Source organism: Oryzias melastigma, unplaced genomic scaffold (assembly GCF_002922805.2).
Source record: "Oryzias melastigma strain HK-1 unplaced genomic scaffold, ASM292280v2 sc00205, whole genome shotgun sequence".
Lineage (NCBI taxonomy): Eukaryota > Metazoa > Chordata > Actinopteri > Beloniformes > Adrianichthyidae > Oryzias > Oryzias melastigma.
The window spans coordinates 669736-690342 of record NW_023416881.1 but is presented as its reverse complement, the minus strand read 5'-3'; the positions used below and the strand labels follow the sequence as shown (position 1 = coordinate 690342).

Below are 20607 nucleotides of genomic sequence, written 5' to 3'. Positions count from 1 at the left end.
AATGTACAAATTGAGCACAAATGATCATTTTCCTTCCCCTTTGTAATTTCAACCATTAGTGTTAACATTGTCTTATGGGTCATCAGTTAGCAGGCAAGTAAAAATTTTGGTAAAAAAGCTCTTCCACTCTCTTAACCTGGTCACTGAAATTTCAACATGCCACCTCATGGCGTCAGCTCTCAGAAGACCTGAAAAAACACATTTTTGCTTTACATAAAGATGGCCTAGACTGTAAGAAAATAGCCAAAGGTGATGGACTGGCCAAGCATGTGTCCAGACCTAAACCCCATAGAACACCTCTGGGGCGTCCTGAAGAGGAAGGTGGAGGAGCACAAGGTGTGAAATGTCCACCATCTCCTTTGTGTTGTGATGGAGGAGTGGAAGGGGATTCCGCTGGCAACATGTGAAGGTCTGATGAACTCCATGGCCAGGAGACTTAAAGCCGTGCTGGAAAATGATGGTGGCCACACAAAATATTGACATTTCCCATTTTTACTTAGGGGTGTACTCACTTTTGTTGCCAAGGGTTTAGCTATTATTGGCTTTATTTTTTATATTGAGGGGACAATAAATTTACACTGCTATACTAACTTTAGACTGACTACTGTTCATTGTGTCAAACAGTCATTTATGCAGTGTTGTCCTATGAAAAGATATAACTAAATATTTGCCGAGATGTGAGGGGTGTACTCACTTTTGTGACATACTGTACACTTGCATTTTGTTCAATGAAGTTTAAAAAAAAGATCAAGCCATACAACAAAAAGGGGGGGGAAAAAATTCAACAAAAAGAAGGCATCCATTTTAATAATAATAATAATCTTTATTTATATAGCACCTTTCAAGATAAGAATCAAAGTGCTTCACAATAAAACACAAGTAAAACAAAGAATAAAAAAAGAGTATAAAAACGGAGTAAAAAAAAAACCAGTATAAAAACTGAAAATAAAAACATGATTAAGAAAAGGCAATTTTAAAAAGAAGTGTCTTTAGCTACTTTTTAAAAGAAAACACTGAGTCAACAGATCTGAGGCTGAGTTGAAGGGAGTTCCAGAGATATGGAGACACTGCTGCAAAAGCTCTGTCACCTTTAATTTTTAACCATGTTCTTTTAACCACCAGCAAGCCCTGGTCACATGATCTCAGGGACCTGCTGGTAGCGTACGGCTGCACAAGGTCCTTTATGTAGACCGGTGCTTGGTTATTAACTGCTCTGTAAGTTAAAACCAGGATCTTGAACTGCACCCTGTAGTGGATAGGGAGCCAGTGCAGTTTGATTAACAGTGGGGTGACATGAGAATACTTGGAGGATTTAGTTAAAAGCCTTGCAGCAGCGTTCTGGACAACCTGAAGCCGTTCTAGAGATTTTTTACCGAGACATGTAAAGATGGAGTTGCAATAATCAAGACGGGAAGAAATAAAAGCATGAATAAGCATCTCCATCTCAGAATGTGATACAAGTCGATTCAGTTTAGCAATGTTTTTTAAATGATAAAAACAAAAACGAACAAGTGGAGCAACGTGAGAGTCAAGAGATAAAACTGGGTCTAGAGTTACCCCGAGGTTTCTGACAGAGGGCCTGACAAAAGAGACAAGTGGACCAAGCCACTGGACTATCTGGGAGTGGTATTTGTCAGGAGCACAAACGAGGACCTCAGTTTTAGCTTCATTTAGCTGGAGAAAGTTGTCATTCATCCAACTCTTGACCGAATCCAAACACCTGCGTAAAATCTGTATCTTAAAAACATCCTGAGGTTTAAAACACACATAAAGCTGAATGTCATCAGCATAAAAGTGATAAGAAATGTCATTAAAAGAGCTTAAAATGTGCTGCAAAGGCAACAGATATAAAATGAACAATAAAGGTCCCAAAACAGAGCCTTGTGGCACACCAGAAGAGAGAGAAGCAGAGGAAGTCTTAAACTTAGAGGATATCACGGAAAATGATCTACCAGTGAGGTATGATGAACCAGTTTAAAGCGGATCCAGATATCCTGACCGAGTTGTTCAGCCTGTCCAGGAGGACGTGGTGGTCGACAGTGTCGAAGGCTGAGGTTAAGTCCTGAAGCAGAAGCACGGAGCAGTTTCCTGCATCACTCTGTATCAGGATGTCATTTGTGACTCTGAGAAGAGCTGTTTCAGTGGAGTGGGCTCTGCCAAAACCTGACTGAAATTTATTGAGAACGACTTGTCTGTCTGAAGCAGTTATATGTTGTTTTACAACAACTTTTTCTAAAATCTTGGAAATAAATGAAAGATTAGATATAGGTCTGTAAGCCCAGGTTTCAAGCCCAGGTTTCTTAAAGAGGGGAAAGATCACAGCTTCGTTAAAATACTCAGGAACTTGACCAGACAGCAGGGAGGAGTTAATGATTGACAGGACGCAGGGACCAATGGACTGGAAGACATCTTTAAATAAAGGTGTTGGCAACACATCGAGGGGGCAGGAAGATGACTTCATTGTGCACACTAATCTGACCAGCTCAAGGAGAGAAACAGGTGAAAATGTGTCTAAAATCACAGGCCGAGGTGGGCTAGGAACAGAAACTAATGCAGCTGTGTGACAGAGAGTTCCTCACTGACCTGACTTTTTTAATATAATATGATAAAAACTTTTCACAATCATCATTTGAGTGGATGGGGGTAGCAGGTGGACTAGGCATTAGGCCTACAATATCACTAATGGTGTTAAACAGCACCTTAGGATTCCCTCTGCTTTTAGAAATGAGATTGGTGAAGTATGAAGCCCTAGGATCTCTAATACAATATTATAATAAACTAAAAGATCTTTAAGATAAAGGAGATTAACATGCAGGCGAGTTCTTTTCCACAAACGTTCAACTTTTCTACAAGACCGTTTTAGATGCCAAATACTGTCGTTAATCCAGGGAGATACTTTTATGACAGGGGCAAGTCTAGTTTTAATGGGACATTAAGCCTTTTCCAGCTTATCACAGCCACGGAACACCTTCCATCTGCGAAACGCACGGATTCTGCACGACAGAGTGATTGAAATCTTGAGGATAGAAAGGATGGATTTTGTGTTTAAATAATCTGGATTTTTGGTGAGTAAAATTTTGCTATCTCCCTACATAATATTGAAATTTTATCAGGTTATTGTTGATGCTTTTGGTGTGTGTGTGGCAGCTGTACCTGCAGTAGAAGTTTTATTGCCATAAAATAGTTATTGAGGGTTGGATTGATTCAGATGGAGCACTACTGAAGGCCTAGGTGGGAAATGCACGGCCCGCCACTGATATACACATATATCATATACAAGAAGTTACATGCTGGAATTGAAAACAAATAGTTTCCGGTAGAAAATAAATTAAAAAAATTATGCTTTGCAGATTGTTAACTTTGAAGTAAATGTTGAGGATTTTTCAAGTTTAATTTTTTTTTTTTTAAAGGATCATATCATCCCTACTTGTAAGCATTGCACGACATTTAACCTTCAGAGAAGCTATATGCTTACATTTGCTGAACCTTTGACTGGAATTGGAAAAACAACATTAGGATTTTGGAAAAGCAGCAACTGGAAAAAGAAGACGTTTATAAGAAATTATTGAGAAGAGCTTCAGGAGGAAACATATTGAAAATACAGATTTAAAAGCCAGTTTGTGAGTGAAGAGACAGACACGAACCAACTGAACTATCTGTTCAACAGAGTTTCTCTGATGAGAACACAGCCTTTACTTTGGCCTCAACACAGAACCACTGAGGAATCACTATGCCAGAATCTAAACCCAAATCCAGGGTAAACAGGTTCAGTGAATGTGGTGTTGAAGGTGTGGAGGTGGATCAGTGAGTCATTGGAAACTCTGAAGAAAGACAGAGTTCCAGCAGGATAGTCTACATACACTGCTGCTCTGTGAGAGGAAGAGGAGGAGGAAGAAGAGAAAGAAGAGATGTATGTTTCTCTCTTATTGTTGCAGACAGAGTAACCATGAACATCAGAGCAGATCAGAGTCCAGGACTGACTGTTCCACCCAAACACACATTCATGACCGTTTCCTTTTCTACAGATTCCTCTGTAACTCACTGCTAAATAAACTAAATCTCTCCACTCAACCTCCCAGTAACAGCGACCAGTCAGAGCATCTCTGCACAGCAGCTGATGACACATGTCGAATCTGTCTGGATGATCTGGATAATCCATTAGAAACTCCTTCTCCAAGTTTATTTTCCTGTTGTTGTCAGACAGTTTGAGGTTTCTGTTCACTGTGTTTTTGTCGATTGTGAGGCGACAGGAATCTGAGGGAGAAACAAACACAATCCAGATGTAGTTTAAGATCATACCGGAACATACCAGACAGATAGATATAATAATATGATAAATAAACGAGTCCAAGGTGTACCCCACTTTTGCTCAACAATAGCCGAGACGGGCTCCAGCAACCCCATGGCCCCAAAAGCGACATAGAAAAATGGATGAATGGAAATTCAGGACAAGAACACTCGCATCGATATGCCATATTGGATGTGTACTTCAATTGCTGATCTTCTCATTGAAAACATCAGATGGCCAAAGCTGAGTCCCTGATTGGTTGATGTGATGCATTGACTTCATTAAAGCTTAGAGTTTTTAAATTCTGGACAAGCTGCGTCAAACGCTCAAAAAATGGTAAATGGTAAATGGCGTATACTTGTATAGCGCTTTCTACCCTCCTTCGAGGGCCCAAAGCGCTTCACAGTCACAGACCCATTCACCCATTCACACACACATTCACACACTGGTGGTGGCTCCGCTGCCGAACACTGGCGCCAACCTCCCACCAGAGGCAATTCAGGGTTCAGTGTCTTGCCCAAGGACACTTCGACACATGGGCGGGCAAGGCGGAGTCGAACCAGCTCACTTCTGATCAGGAGTCGACCGCCCTACCACTGCACCACGGCCGCCCCTCTAAAAGCTATGCTGTCAGACCAACTTGCCAGCCCGACATTTGTGGCTGAGTTTGCTTGCAAAGAGTTGGCATAAAGTAGGTCTAGCTTTTTATTGTGGGGTAGTCAAAGTTACGTGGTTAAAACCTCCACAATGATGGATGAACACTTGCGGATGCTTGGTATGTAGTGCTGTGGTTGTGTTGTGGATGGAATCGCAAGCCACCTGTGCATCTGCTCTCGAAGGAATGTACACACAGAATGCAATGATGTAGGAGAACTCACATGATCTGTAGTATGATGCGATGCTAACGGCTAGGCACTTCATAATACATTGACAGATCCTCCTCATATCAGTCAGATGGCCAGAATGACATCATTGTCAGTTAGCATACACGATGACACCACTACCCTTGCTCTTCCCGCTGGCGTCCGAGTTCTGGTCCACTTTCACAGTGGTAAAGCTAGGCAGATCCACATTACCGCCTGGCACATGGCTAGTTAGTCATGTCCCTGTAAAAATTAGTAGGCTGCTCTCCCTGTAGCATTTTTGGGTCTTGATCAGCACTGTAAGTTCATCCATCTTGTTGGACAGGGCATTAACATTCCCCATCACAACAGAGGGGATTGATGACTTGAAACACTTTCAATAAACAGCCTTAAGGCCGGTTTATACTTCACAGCAATCAGTCATTGCATTAATCGTATCCACAATTGTGCGATCTACTTCATGCTAATGTTGCCTGGTTTGCTAGCGAAAGTCTGTGATAAATGCAATAAACTGAGTGGTGTTGATATATTTCAAACGATGCAATTGTCTGCAGTGTTTATTAGTAATGTAAAGGACATCCTGGCCATACACTTGGAGTGTCTGCAAACGCATGGGGATACAATGAGGTAGAAGGGAAAGTAGTGTGTTTGTTCACTAAAAAGAAGCAAGAAAAACAAAGATTAAAAAATCAAAATTATTATTTTTTTTTTAAAAGAGGTCCACTGGATTCTCTAGATACATTTTTCTCTGGTACCTTGCTCTGTTTTCTGCCTAGCTGTTTGCTCTTCATGCTTCTCTTTATATATCTGTGTAAAATTAGATATTTCGTATAACTTCTTAAGTGAAGTTTTCCTCATCTTCAGGGGTAAAAATACATTTTTTGGTCAGAATTTGCTCTGTGATCAAACAATCGTGTAGTGCACCCAAATATGTGAATCCACTTTCGGTATTCTATTTTGAAAACCATTAATTAATAGTAATTAAAATAATTGTTTTTTATGGCCTGTGAAAAAAAGGGAATTGCATTATGAGTCTGGTAGGCGAAACTGTCGACACTCCTATTTTTACAGAAACATTATTTTTTTTATTGTTGTTGCCGCACTCGGGACCCGGGCATAAAATTCTATGTGCAGGTGACATCACCAGCAAGTGTTACATTCTGCAGTGCCTGAAGCGATTCTGCTCTGATGGCCGTGTGACCACTGCGACTTGAAATCGGTTGAAAGTAGAAGTTTGAACAGATTGATCCATCATTGGTTCATTGATGAGCAGGATTCATGAATGATTGATGCTAAAGTTTGGAGATGTTTGAATGTAAACTGCTTTGCTGAAACAAGTGATAAGTATACTTACACTTCCTCAGGCCTGGGGTCAACCACTGGACTCCAGCAGGTTCCACCCTGAAAAGAGGAGAGGGAGTTCAGAGCAGCAAAGCCTCTTTCAGAAAACATTGACAGTACATGGCTCTCATTCCCAGATTGTTGCACTGTGGGTATGGAAAGTATAATAATTGTAACCATTTTCCAAAATAAGGAAAGTTTATTTTAAATGTCATTAATGTACACCAAGTTCCCATCTTGATTGGAAAAAAGAAAAGAAGGTTTAAGGTAGAAGACAGAAATTGACTTTTGAGAGGAGAAATAAAAGATGCTAACACTAATTGAGAAAATCTGTTATGATCCAGACACAGAGCAGAGTGAAGGAGAGAAAGCAAATCCGCAGCTCTTCCTACTCAGTCAAATGTTTGTCTGCAGCAGGTCTCTCCATACCTGAGAGTGTCCAGACTCAAGTGTGGATCCTCCAGTGCAGCAGAAAGCTGCTTAATTCCAGCCTCTCCTGGATGATTGTAGCTCAGGTCCAGCTCTCTCAGATGGGAGGGGTTGGACTTCAGAGCTGAAGCCAAAGAAGCACAGCCTTCCTCTGTGATCAGACAACCTGATAGGCTACAGACACACAACACAATAAACAGAAAGTGTGAGAGAACTGCAGTGAGGCTCATGCAGTTCATTGGTTTGCACAAATTGGAACTGTCTCCATTCATTGTCTTTGTATTTTCATGTGATCAAGGTGTGGACGTCATGACTCCATTTGGACAAATGTCACATTTGGAGCTTTTACTCTGCCGGAACTGAACTACCTGTTGCTTCAGGTGAATCCATTGTCTCTATTTTTGCTTTTGTCAACCTTGTCCCCCATTCTAAGGAACACTTCCTGAACTGGGTTCTACTGAAACAGCAGCATTTTTGTAACTGTGTCTTTAATAACAGATCTTTCAGGTTGTTGCTGCTAACAGTTTGTTTTCGTTGTACAGAGATGTTCTGGGGTTGGGGTTCGCAGGTGAGGGCCTGGCAGCCAGGAATCCTCCCACGGGCCCTGGTCGAGTCAAGCCCGAAGGAGCAATGTGGGATCACTCTCCAGTGGGCCCACCACCTGCAGGAGAGCTCAGAAGGGGCTAGTGCAATATGATTTTGGTGGCACCCGAAGCCAAGTGCCTTGGTAGCCCAAACCCCAGTCATGGAACATGGCTTTTGGGACATGGAACATTACCTCTCTGGAAGGGAAGGAGCTTCTGCGAGAGATTGACGGGTACCGGCTAGTTGGGCTAGCCGGTACCCTTCATGGTGAGAAGCGGGAGGCAGGAGTGGACTTACTTAAGAGCCCCAAGCTCTGCCGCCAAGTGTTGGAGGGGACGAGAGGGTTGTGTCCCTTCACCTTTGAGTGGGGGACAGATCTCTGACTGTGGTTTAGGTTTATGGGCCAAACAGCAGTTTGAAGTACCTGGCCTTCTTGGTGTCTCTCTTAGGGGTTCTGGAAAGTGTCCCAACAGAGGATTCCATCGTCCTTCTGGGGGACTTTATTGCCCACATGGACAATAACAGTGGTACCTGGAGGGGTGTGATCGGTAAGAACAGCCTCTCTGACCTGAACCCAAGTGGTGTTTTGTTATTGAACTTCTGTGCACGTCATAGTTTGTCCACAACAAACAAACAAGTAATCAGTTGGACCAATTACTTTCTTTATGTTAACATGATAAACAATGCTTTTCATTTGTCTATGGCTCACACATCATCTAGTTCCGAACGTGTTTACTGGACGTTACGGTGACCATTTTGGTTCAGTTGTTTTGGTCTTTTGAATTTCAGAGTGAACCAAGGTGCAGTCCGATTGGAGAGGTATCAAGATCACCTCAAAAGATGGGTCTAAGAGTGGTTTCTGGTCCGAGACCCGGATTCGTTTGTGTGTAATCTGACTGAATCTTTGTTCTGCATTATTAGGGAAAAGAAACTATGGTTCACTTTAAGCAGAGCAAATGTGTCCAAGCTGAATACACCCTAAGTCAAAGTGGGATTTTTTTTTATTATTATTATTCTTAATTATGTATTTCTTCCATGAATATTACAGATATCTCAATTTGAATTTTGTAAAACAATAATATAATGTTCTCTTTAATGATATCTATCCATAACATTCTTCCAGAAAAAAAGAGAAAAAACCCAAAACCAAGATTTAAAAAAAAATCTGACCTGAGAGTTTCCAGTTCACAGTGTTGATTCTCTAGTCCAGCAGACAAAACCTTCACTCCTGAATCCTGTAGCTTGTTGTTACTCAGGTCCAGATCTCTGAGTCTGGATGACTGAGAGCTGAGAACTGAAGACAGAGCCACACAGCTTCTCTCTGACAGATCACAGCCACTCAGTCTGCAGAAAACAAAGTAAGACATCAATTATTAAGTCTTTTAATTTTATTCTACTCAAATTCCTTCATACAACATCTAAACCCACTGAAACCCTTCTGGGGTCACATGAGGGCTGGAGCCAACCAGCCCTCATGTGACTCAGGCCAACCGGGTCAGAGTAAACCCTGAAGAGGGTCAACAATCTGTTGAAGGGCGACAAAATTACACACACCTTGAAACTATGGGAGAAAGCCGGAATGCCCATAGGAAAACTGTGACGGCCTGCAGTTGTGTATGGTCTTAATAAATTGGATTTGTTTGTGATGGCCTTAGTGGGTGCGCAAACTGTTTAGCTGTAAAGTATTGACATTGTTTACTATTCACTGTTTAGTTTTCTTAGTCAATTAATTGATGTTGTTCTGAATTTTTTTGCTTACTTCATGGTTTCTTAGGAGTATTTCCTGAATCCAAGAAGTCCAGTGGACACACCTATTGTATTGGTTTCCTTTGACAGGCCAGTTTTAAATTCTAAATGATTTTTTTGTTTTGTACTTTAGCATAGAAATTGCTGTTATGGTGAGATTTGCTTTTGAGATATATTCCTGTTTATTTTTGATTACCGTATTTTCCGCACCATAGGGCGAAGTCTTAATTAGGGGTCTATTTCTGTACTTAATCCATACATAAGGCCCACCGTATTCTAAGCCACACAAAAACAGTGAGTTTAGTTAAACTTTATTTCACAAACCATTCTGATTATCTTTGAATCAATATCCCCCCACAAAACATCTTCAGTATTTGAATTAAACTGCTGTTTATCAAACATGCCACTTCTCTCTTGTTGTTGTCGAGTCAGTATCATCGCCAGGCGGTTGTTCAGCAATACCAGCGATTTTAGACAAAGCTCGGACAACAGTAACAGCAGATCTTTAGCCCAGGTGTCAATAAACCTTCACATATGTAGGCGTAACTCGCCAGGCTCTGCATCCCAGTAAAGTGTGTGCGCCATCTGTCATCCATTGCTCCCATGAACAATGACACACACTCTGTTTTGCTTTTCCTCCGGTGGCACCGGGAACCTGTCTTTTAACGCCTGAAGGGGACCTCGTGCAGCATGATCAAACACTATTTAGCAGGACTGCATTCACACGCAGTCACCAAACACATTGGAAAAACGTGCGTAAAGTTTGGCTGGATCTTGGCGCGGCCACGCAGACTTTCAGGAGCAGAACATAGCCTGTATGGGATCATTTATTATTTAAAGCAACACGCAAAAAAAAGAAATCTCCATGCATGTATCAAACATTCCTCATGGATAATAGAGAACCAGCGTATGGTTCTCTGATTCTGCGTACGTCTTTAATCCTCCCCGCAAGCAGAAAAACTACTCGCGGGAGAGAGACCGTCTACATCCGCGTGTGTGAGCTGGTTCTCGTGCACAATTGATGCATGCTCTAATTCAGCATAGCTAAATCTGAGTGACTCTTGTGCAGTCACACGTAGTCAGCAAACATATTAGAAAAGTGCACATAAAATGTGGCTGGATCGCTGTGCGGTGCGCGGCACACAACCGCGCATGGGGAAGTGCAGACTTATAGGAGTTTTTAAAATCAGACACGCTTCATTGTAGTTTCACCTGTGGGAAAACTGTCAATTTCAGCACACGATGTAGTAACAATATCATCTTCTAACCGAACAAATGAACGCTGTCGGACAAATCATCCGCATGTTTACAGGGTCTGTGACCCACCTGTGTCCCTCAAAATGCCCACAGCGTGATCATCTGTGCGCTCGCCGCTCCTGTGCCAGCGAGAAATGGCTGAACAGTCAATCCAGCACAGACTTCCCAAAGTTGCACAAGATGATTTTTGCGGATTTTGGAACTTGGTACACACAAAAGGTGAACTGGATTATTAGGCGCACCAACAATTAGTAATTGGTTTGGTGAAGGTGTGGAGCCAGCTACCTATAAAACAGGACCTATTTTCAAGAGAGAGAACTCCTGTTATTTGTATGGCTTCCATGGTGCTGCACTGTAGATTGCTTCCCTGTCATATTGTTCCCAACTGATACATTTTACGCTGCTGCAAGGCTTTTAACTAAATCCTCCAAGTATTCACAGGTCACCCCATTGTTAATTCAGCTGCACTGGCTCCCTATCCGCTACAGAGTGCAGTTCAATATCCAGGTTTTGACTTACAGAGCTGTTAATAACCAAGCACTGTCCTACATAAAGGACCTCCTGCAGCCGTACGCTCCCAGCAGGTTCCTCATATCATGTGACCAGGGCCTGCTGGTTGTTAAAAGAGCACGGTTAAAAACTATGGCTGACCAAGCTTTTGCAGCAGTGGCTCCATTTCTCTGGAACTCCCTGCTTCTCAGCCTCAGATCTGTTGACTCAGTGTTTTCTTTTAAAAAGCAGCTAGAGACTAATCTTTTTAAAATTGCCTTTTCTTAATTATGTTTTTAGATTCTTTTGTATACACTGTTTTACTCTGTTTTACACTTTGTTTCACTCGTGTTTTACTGTGAAGCGCTTTGTTATTTTTATCTTGAAAGGTGCTATAAAAATAAAGATTATTATTATTGTGATTTGTTGATTTTTTATAATTTTTTGCCTGAAATAATACACATAAAAAAAAGCTTGACGGTAGGGTAGTTAATTCATCTGACAAGAACATGCAAACTCCACACAGACAAGACTAGGGCTGTGGATCATTGCTCAGGTGGCGATCCGATTCGATTGACGAATCAAGCTCAATGATTCACGAATCGTACCACATTTCTTAATTTTTAATATAATGTTTATTGCTATGTGTATGTCTATTTACTGGATTTATGGAAACTTAAATATTTGTATTAAATCACCATCATGTATACCATTATTGAGAACAGGAGATCGGAATCAACAAAACTGATAAAAAAAAAAAAAAACTAAGATTTAAATAAAAGAAATGCTGTTTGTCATTTTAAGGGTTTTTTTGTCAACCTTCTGGTTAAGTTCAGCAGTAATATAAACAACGTAAAAAGAATTTTTAAAAAAATCTTTTTTTTTTTTTATCATTTAACAACAAAACCTGTAAAACTCTCTAAAGTTTCTATCCTAAAGTTCTTCAACATTTTACGTTCTAAGCATTACGTGTTGGTGCAGAGCCCGTATGAAAAAAGTCATTTGTTTCCGCGGCAGAATCAGCTGATTCCCGTTCTTACATCCGCCTTTCAGTAGCATGAGGCTGTGTTTCTCCGCTTCAGAATAAGCTGAAGTTTCTTTAATTGTGTCAAATGTTGAAGAGTTATCATAAACAAAAGAAAGTTAACACTAGAGCTAAAGCTACGATGTTGGAGTTAATTTATTTTTTCAAATGTTATGTCTGTGAGTGGAACTTCAGTCTCAGTTTCTGAACGGAAAAAAGCTCTCGCTAGTCTTATTTTGAAAACTGGAAGCTCACCGACACGAAGATGAATTTACTTCCCGTGGTGGTACCGCTGATCTTTCAGCTTTGTTTTAGTTTGTAAACTTAAAACCCTACATTAATCTGCATTTCAGAGCAAAAAATAATGAATCCCAAGATAATATTTTACTACACTCTACTATATTTATAAAGATCGTGAATCAGCGATCTTGGATGTGGCAAATATTCATATTCGAATTTTCGGGAGCAGATCATGAGTATTCGAGCACCCGGATATGCGTTACAACCCTAGGCAAGACCCAGCAGGTATTGGATCTAGCAATGAGGTGAGAGTGTTAATCCCTGTGCCACCTAGCAGCCCACTCAAATCCATTAGTTCACTGAAGGTGAGTTTCCTGAGAATTCTTACATAGCTTTGTTGGTGACTTTGATCACTGGCAGCAGCCTCAGAAGAGCCTCCTCTGAAGCAGAGTATTTCTTCAGGTCAAACTCTTCCAGATCTTCTTCTGATGACAGTAAGATGAAGACCAGAGCTGACCACTGAGCAGGAGACAGTTTATCTGTGGAGAGACGTCCTGACCTCAGGAACTGTTGGATCTCCTCCACTAGAGAACCATCATTCAGTTCATTCAGACAGTGGAACAGGTTGATGCTTTTCTCTGCAGACAGATTCTCACTGATCTTCTCCTTGATGTACTGGACTGTTTCCTGATTGGTCTGTGAGCTACTTCCTGTCTGTGTCAGCAGACCTTGTAGGAGACTCTGATTGGTCTGCAGTGAAAGACCCAGGAGAAAACGGAGGAACAAGTCCAGGTGTCCATTTGGACTCTGTAAGGCCTTGATCACAGCACTCTGGTAGAACTGGACTGACGTCTTCTGTTGTTTCTCCATGAGGTTGACTCCAGAGTCAGTGAAGGTCATGTGGACATGAAGAGCAGCCAGAAACTCCTGAACACTCAGATGGATGAAACAGAACACCCTGTCCTGGTACAGTCCGCTCTCCTCTATAAAGATCTGTGTGAACACTCCTGAGTACACTGAGGCTGCACTGATATCGATGCCAGACTCTGTCAGGTCGGATTCATAGAAGATCAGGTTTCCTTTCTGCAGCTGCTCAAAAGCCAGTTTTCCCAGAGACTCTATTATCTTCCTGCTCTCTGGACTCCAGTGAGGATCTGTCTCAGCTCCTCCATCATACTTGATCTTCTTGACTTTGGCTTGAACCACCAGGAAGTGGATGTACATCTCAGTCAGGCTCTTGGGCAGCTCTCCTCCCTCTCTGCTCTTCAGCAGATCCTCCAGAACTGCAGCAGTGATCCAGCAGAAGACTGGGATGTGGCACATGATGTGGAGGCTTCGGGATGTCTTTATGTGGGAGATGATCCTGTTAGCCTGCTTTTTATCTCTGAATCTCTTCCAGAAGTACTCCTCCTTCTGTGGCTCATTGAACCCTCTGATCTCTGTCACCATGTCAAAACACTCAGTAGGGATCTGATTAGCTGCTGCAGGTCGTGTGGTTATCCAGAGGCGAGCAGAGGGAAGCAGGTTCCCCCTGATAAGGTTTTTCAGCAGATCACCCACTGAGGTGGACTTTCTAGGGTCAGTTAGGATCTGAGTCTTGTGGAAGTCCAGAGGAAGTCGACACTCATCCAGACCATCAAAGATGAAGATGATCTGGAAATGTTCAAAGCTGCAGATTCTTGCTTCTTTGGTTTCAGGGAAGAAGTGATGAACAAGTTCCACCAAGCTGAACTTCTCCTCTCTCAGCACATTCAGCTCTCTGAAAGTGAATGGAAATATGAAGTGGATGTTCTGGTTGGCTTTGCCTTCAGCCCAGTCCAGAGTGAACTTCTGTGTTAAGACTGTTTTCCCGATGCCAGCCACTCCCTTTGTCATCACGGTTCTGATTGGTTCTTGTCTTCCAGCTGGGAGTTGAAAGAGCTCTTCTTGTCTGATGCTTGTTTCTGCTCTGTCTGCTTTCCTGGATGCTGCTTCAATCTGTCTGACCTCATGTTCTTCATTCAGCTCTCCAGTTCCTCCCTCTGTGATGTAGAGCTCTGTGTAGATCTCATTCAGAAGGGTTGGGTTTCCTGCTTTAGAGATTCCCTCAAACACACACTGGAACTTCTTCTTCAGACCAGATTGGACTTTATATTGACAAACTGCAGCAGAAGATCCTGAATGAAGATAAAAGAGCAAATAAACTCTCTGCATCCCTGAATGATGATTATTCTAAACATTCTCACTCCCCACTCGTCATATATGGACGTATGCTTCGGGCTCCCTCCGGGTCACGTTTTGGTATTTTGGTTGTCCCTAATTCCTCGTTTTTTGACATGCTGGCTGAGCGATTTGTTAATGAGGTGGCTGTTCCTTTTAAATCACGGATACCCAACCCTCGGATCACAGTATCGGATGCAGAACCGGGTTAAGGTACCGAAACCAGTTCACATCCCAAGGGTTGGGGACCCCTGATTATTGCATGCATTTTTCCCTATCTGTGGCCCAGTACCAAGCGGCCTCGGCACTGGTACTGGTTCGCAGCTTGGAGGTTGGGAACTCCTGATTTAATGGGAATGGCCACCATGTCAAAAAACGACAAGTAATGGACACCCAAAACGTCAAAAAGTTACACAGAGGGGGCACAAATGATTCATATGAGGAGTTGGGAGTGAGAATATGTTGGATTTTTTATAATCAAAGTTGTTCCATGTGTTGAGACATCAGTAAATCTTCATTTATCCAGCAGGTGAAACCTTCAGAGAAATCCTCTTACTGTTCTGCAGTCGATCAGCCAGCTCCTCCTGCTTCATTCTCCTCAGGAAGTTCTCTGTGATCTTCATCAGTGACTCTCTGCTGCTCCTCTGCTCTTCATCATCTTCCTCCAGCTCCTCCTCATCCTCCCTCTGACTCAGAATCTTCTGGATCTTCTTCAACTCCTTCCTCACAAAAGTAACAATGTTGTCCTCCAGCAGCTGCAACAGAATTCTAGATGAATGAGCCAATCAGAGTGAAGTCATGGAGCCAAACATCAGCTCCATGTTGGACACACTGACAATCCACTGGTCTACAAAGTGCAGCATGGAGATGATTGTGAACAGAATGATGGAAAAGTAGTTGTTGTTCATGTACAGACCAGAAATATGGAGTCCAGCTGTGTTTGATGCTGCTGGACAGACGGACCACTGGGAGTCTCTGAGCTCTGCTGGTCCACTCTGTGGAGAATTATCAACAATGAAATCCATTCTGTATGTGCACACATAGACTAAGTCAAGACGAAGGTTTATGAAGTCAGATGTGGATGTGAACAGTTAAACAAAAGATTCCCTGACGTGGGAAATCTTTAAAAATCCAAATGATCCACTGACGAGCAATAGCTAAGTCTGCACAATTCCAGCTTTCAGCTCACTTAAACTGAGTCTCAGCAGCTGTTACCAACCATTTATTAATCTGTAGATCCCTGCTGCCCCGAAACAAGGTCACATGGTGTGTTGTTCAGCCTGCTTGTACTGTGCAAGTGTAGCGCACATTAAAAGTTAACAAATTCATTATTTATTATTTTATTTACTTTAATTCCATCAGCAAAGGTTTAAATGTTCTACAACACTTGAATGCAACATCCAGTTCACCAAACTCCCCACAGTTTGGTGAACTGCCTTATCAGCCAATCAGTGGTCATGACTCTTATGCTGGACTATCAGCTCTGAGATCAGTTCTGGAGCATGTTCTCAAAGCAAGACTTTGACTTCAGCCGTGGAGAACGAAAAATGTCACTGCTTAAGGTGCTGGGTGATATGGAAAAAACTGTATATGATGATATCAAATATTTTATATCACGATACGATATACATCACGATATACAACAATGAAGTATATTTTCAGGTATTCTCTGAATAAATGCCTGATATTGCTTTTGTGAAAAGTTGTGACAAAAGTTGCAATGTTTTTAATATAATATTATTTTGAAAAGCGCCTAATAAGTGTTAATTATGAAATAAACTTCACATTCTCATATTCAAACTCTTTTTAATGTGACAAATGCTCTATGAAAGTACCATCACTATATGCATGTTGCTGTGCTTTCATTAAACTTGAATAGAACTGTAAAACACAAAATTAACTTTTGGTTCTTGTTGCTCATAACAACACAAATATGTGTGTGTTGATTTAAACATACTTTAGAATAAAATTACATTTTCCAGTAAAACACTATAAACTTAAAAAAAAAACAGCATATTCAGATTAATCCTCAGGTCTCCATGTTCTCCACAGAAAGTGGAAAGGTTCAAAATGTCCAGAGTCTCTCTGCCTTTCTTGCATACTCATGTTGTGCAGGAGCTGTGCGCCGCGCAACATGACAGACCGCTCGATACTACACCTTTACTTCACCGCAAGCATGCATTGCACTCAGGGCACCTTCACCCTGCTGCGTGCACATTTGTGTGCAGCCCACCTTCTCTCTGCCGCGCTCAGCGCACCTTCACTCCGCTGCATGCACGTTTGCACGCTGTGTGCATTCTCACGCGCAGCGAACCGCCACCACACCGTGGGGTGACCGTTCACGCTTGTCTTGAAGAGAAAAAAGTCAGAAAGGACCAAAGAGAGATAATAAAAGATAGCACGACTCCAGGTAAGGAGTCAGAAGGGAAACTGTCACGAAGCTTATTCGTCATCCATGACTGTTGTCATGGTAGATTGGTTAAAATTGCAGTGAAAATAAAAAGTTGCAAGGTGCGCAAGAAATTGCGTGAAACCCTGGAGGGTTTGTTAATGACAAATTTGGCGTAATAATTAATCAAAGTAGCTTAGCAACGATATAAACGATAGAGGAGAAATGCCACGATAGACACCTTTCTATCGCCCACACGATATATATCGTCATATCACCCAGCACTAGCTTATGTTAAGTAACACAATGATTGGAAAGAAGTTTTGAAACAAGTTGTCGGCTAACGTTCCTCTTCAACTACAAATCAGGAAAATTGTTGCTGTCATAGCTGTGTGAACTGCGGAAGACGAGGAAGGTACTCGAGACATTAGCTATAGCAGCTAACTCCTCACCGGCTATTTTGTGCGCTGTGGCTCGGATTGAAATCAACATGCTGAGCTTTGAATCCAGAACAGCGGTGAGAAATGTTTCTTTAGCTCTAATACTGCTAATTCTCAGTGTGAAAAAAACCCTTACATCAAAATATGAAAGTAATGGAGTCTGTGAGGGTGAACTAAAGGAATTAATGGTGCTGTTTTCAGACATTTGACTGCAGTTTTAGTTATATGATCATTTATGGTTTCCCAAGTAAAAACGTTGTCACTTTTCTGTTAGTATTTGATTGAAAGATATTACTTTAATACATCATGTTTTGATGTATGGATTGTATTTATTTTGTAAATACATAGCAATGAAAGTTATTCAGAATAATTTTTGGTGCAGCTTTTCTATTGCATGAAAAGGCCTATAGTGCAAGAAAAGCAATGAAGCACAAGTCCGACAATCTCTGAAGCTTTTCTGAATATGTTTTACTGTTTAATGTTACTCCTATTATGATAAGCTATCATACTAGATTTATTGTAATGTTGGTTACTTACTATAATGAGAATAATCCAGAAATGGTAAAATATGTGGTTTCTTTTATGATCGTTTTATGACTTGAATGTTATTTTGAAAGTTGTACAACTAAGATAGAACTTGATTCGGATAATTGTAGGATGAGTCTGATATATGTGACCTTATCTATAGGTCAGGTTTTTTGGTGGACCAGAAATACCAGGAAAAAGAGATAAGATCCAGATGGTGAGCCCGGAGAACCCAGAAGAAAAGATAACAACACTTACACTGATACACACACTACAATTGTCACACAAACTGTGGAGATGATGTGCACCTGCAACTATTTGTTATTTTCTTCTATTTTTTTTTTTTTTTTGCTTTTTAAGGGCCCATTGGACAATATTTTTTGAGTGCGCACTCTTAACATTTTTCTGTTGTTAACTGGTTGTGTCTGTTTAGAAACTCTTATTTTTTATGTAACGGAAAAATATAAGGTGTTACTCAACCGTTGACACTTTGCCGCTCATTATTGTTGCTCAACCCTTTGGCTCCAGACGAATTTAGATCCTTGTGATACCAACCCATAATTTTGTTTTTATACACTTAAACAATGTACTCTAATCCAGTGGTCCCCAACCACCGGGCCGCAGTCCGCTACCGGTCCGTGTATCAATTGCCACCGGTCCACAGAAGAACTAATAAACTATACTTGTTTTTTTTTTTTGTTTTGTTTTGTTTTTTTTTAGATGGAAATCTTTTATTTTAAAAATTGACTGGATTCTCTCAATTAGCTTGAGCGCCAAAAGCAGTCAGGCGGTGTGTAACAAGAGAAAAGTTGCATGTGGAACCTTTTTTCTTTGCAAATGGTTGGGATAAGGGCAGGAACAAAAGACCAGACAGAAGAACAGGTGATTCCCACACACCATCCCCGTTTGCAAAGAGATGTGACTTTTATGAACAAACCATTCTTTTGAACAGTCACAAAAATATTAAAACAAGATTATCCATTCAGATGCACATTTCAGAGAAGTGATGAACATGATTCATGCAAGTACTTCCATGAAAAAAGAGGAGCAGAGCAGAGAGCAGGGCAGGTGTGGGGAGTGGAGGAGAAAAGGAGAGTTTCGTAGGGCGTGCAAGTAAACGTGTGTAGGGAGAGGGACGCTCAGTCAGTCAGTTTGCAGTTTGAGTTTTGTTTTGTCTGAGTTTTTGAGATCAGGAACTGAGCCAGGGTCATTCAGCTGAAAACTATTTGATCATCTGAACTATTATTTAGCTTCCTTTAACTCTGACAAACACTTACTGTTCCACTCCTGAACTGATGTCTTTGAAGTTAAAGATAGCATCCTTTGACCTGTCACTCCTGAAGGACACACAGCTGGGTTCATATCCAGGTCCAGGTTGGTTCCTGTGAAGAATGAAGGTTGTTGATGTGAGTGCTGAGCTCTGACATGGAGAAGAATCATGGACAGTTAGAGATGTTCATCTCACCTCTGAGCTTTGCTCTGGCTCTCATCTTTTTCAACCCTTCCTTTTTTAGAGGGAGGGGCTCCCTCCTGTGTGTCCTCACACTGATCCATGCTGCTGGATTCACTGGATCCACTGGATCAGCTCACACACACCTTCTACCTTCACCTGCAGAGGAAACACTCATCATCAGCTCTGATCCTCCTTCACTAACAGATCAGATCCTCCACTGATGGGCTCTTCTCTTGTGTTTCCTCTCAGGTTCAGGTGAATGCAGTCAGACAGCAGTGGGAGGCAGAGGAAGCTGCTGAACATCAGCTGCTGCACTTCTGCTCTCACTCCATCAGATGGAGACATGGAGCTGCAGCAGCAAACACTCCATGATGGAGAAAAAATCCAATCATTCAGTCACTTTGACAAAGACACAACAAACTTCCTGTTTCTACATTTCAGAAAAAAATCAAACAGATCAAGAAAAAAAAGACAGAAATAAAATAATGAGATGAAAAAGAAAGAAATGCGTCAATTCTTCCTCTCAAGGCTCCAACAGGAACTTGCAGATGAACTTTTATTTAAACTCTGATTTAAATTCAAAAGGAGGGATTTGAAAGTCAGAAATGGGCTGCACAGAGGTCCAGTGGTTAGCATTCTCGCGTAACAAAGAGAAGGCCCTGGTTCAAATCCATGCTGGGACCTTTCTTTGTGTGGTTTGCATGTTCTCCATGTGAGTCTTGTCCAGGGATTCTGGCTTCCTCCCACAGTCCGAAAGCATGCCTCATCGGTTAATTGGTTGCTCCTCAGTGTCGCCAGGTGTGGCTTTGTGAAGTGATTATATTCCCTGCAACAAACTGGCCTCTTGCCCAGAATGTACCCCACTGGTGGTTCTTCAACAGCTGCGTCTCCATTACACATTTGCGCAAAACTGTATTGAAATTCTAGGAGTTTCAAAAAAAACACAGTTTCAAAATGACAGTTTCCATTAAATCATAGTTTTACGATAAAGTATAAACCAAATCACGTTATAAGTCTTTAAAACACGGCGATGGATCAGTATAAGTATTTTTATTTTTTTTTTTTGCTTCATTAAAAAGGAGCATTTGGGTGACGTCACTACAGTGTGGCAGTGCAGCACAGCTAGTCCATTTACAGTCTCATTAGATGCACATGAGAATCCTGTTCAGCGGTTTTTAAAAAAATAACCATTCCAACAAGTGAGTATCTGGAGCTTTTTTCTGTTTGAAAACATTACAAGATATGTTTGAGTTTGTCACCGCACTCGTGCTCATCCTCAACAGAGACTTTCGTGTATAATTCAGGCTGCCAGCTTGAAAAGAACATCTACAGCGATGAT

General features: G+C 41.5%; 1 protein-coding gene across 1 annotated transcript; it reads right to left on the bottom strand.

The window, feature by feature from the left end:
* Positions 1–3140: 3140 nt before the first annotated feature.
* Positions 3141–19439, bottom strand: LOC112141106 (NLR family CARD domain-containing protein 3-like). The gene is made up of 9 exons (XM_036210731.1): positions 19281–19439; positions 19093–19197; positions 15378–15456; positions 15018–15216; positions 12651–14418; positions 8677–8850; positions 6922–7095; positions 6506–6552; positions 3141–4254 (listed from the first exon to the last, which is right to left on the bottom strand). The coding sequence occupies exons 1-9, from the start codon at positions 19367–19369 to the stop codon at positions 3704–3706; spliced, it is 3186 nt and encodes a 1061-aa protein (XP_036066624.1). The 5' UTR covers positions 19370–19439; the 3' UTR covers positions 3141–3703.
* Positions 19440–20607: the final 1168 nt, after the last annotated feature.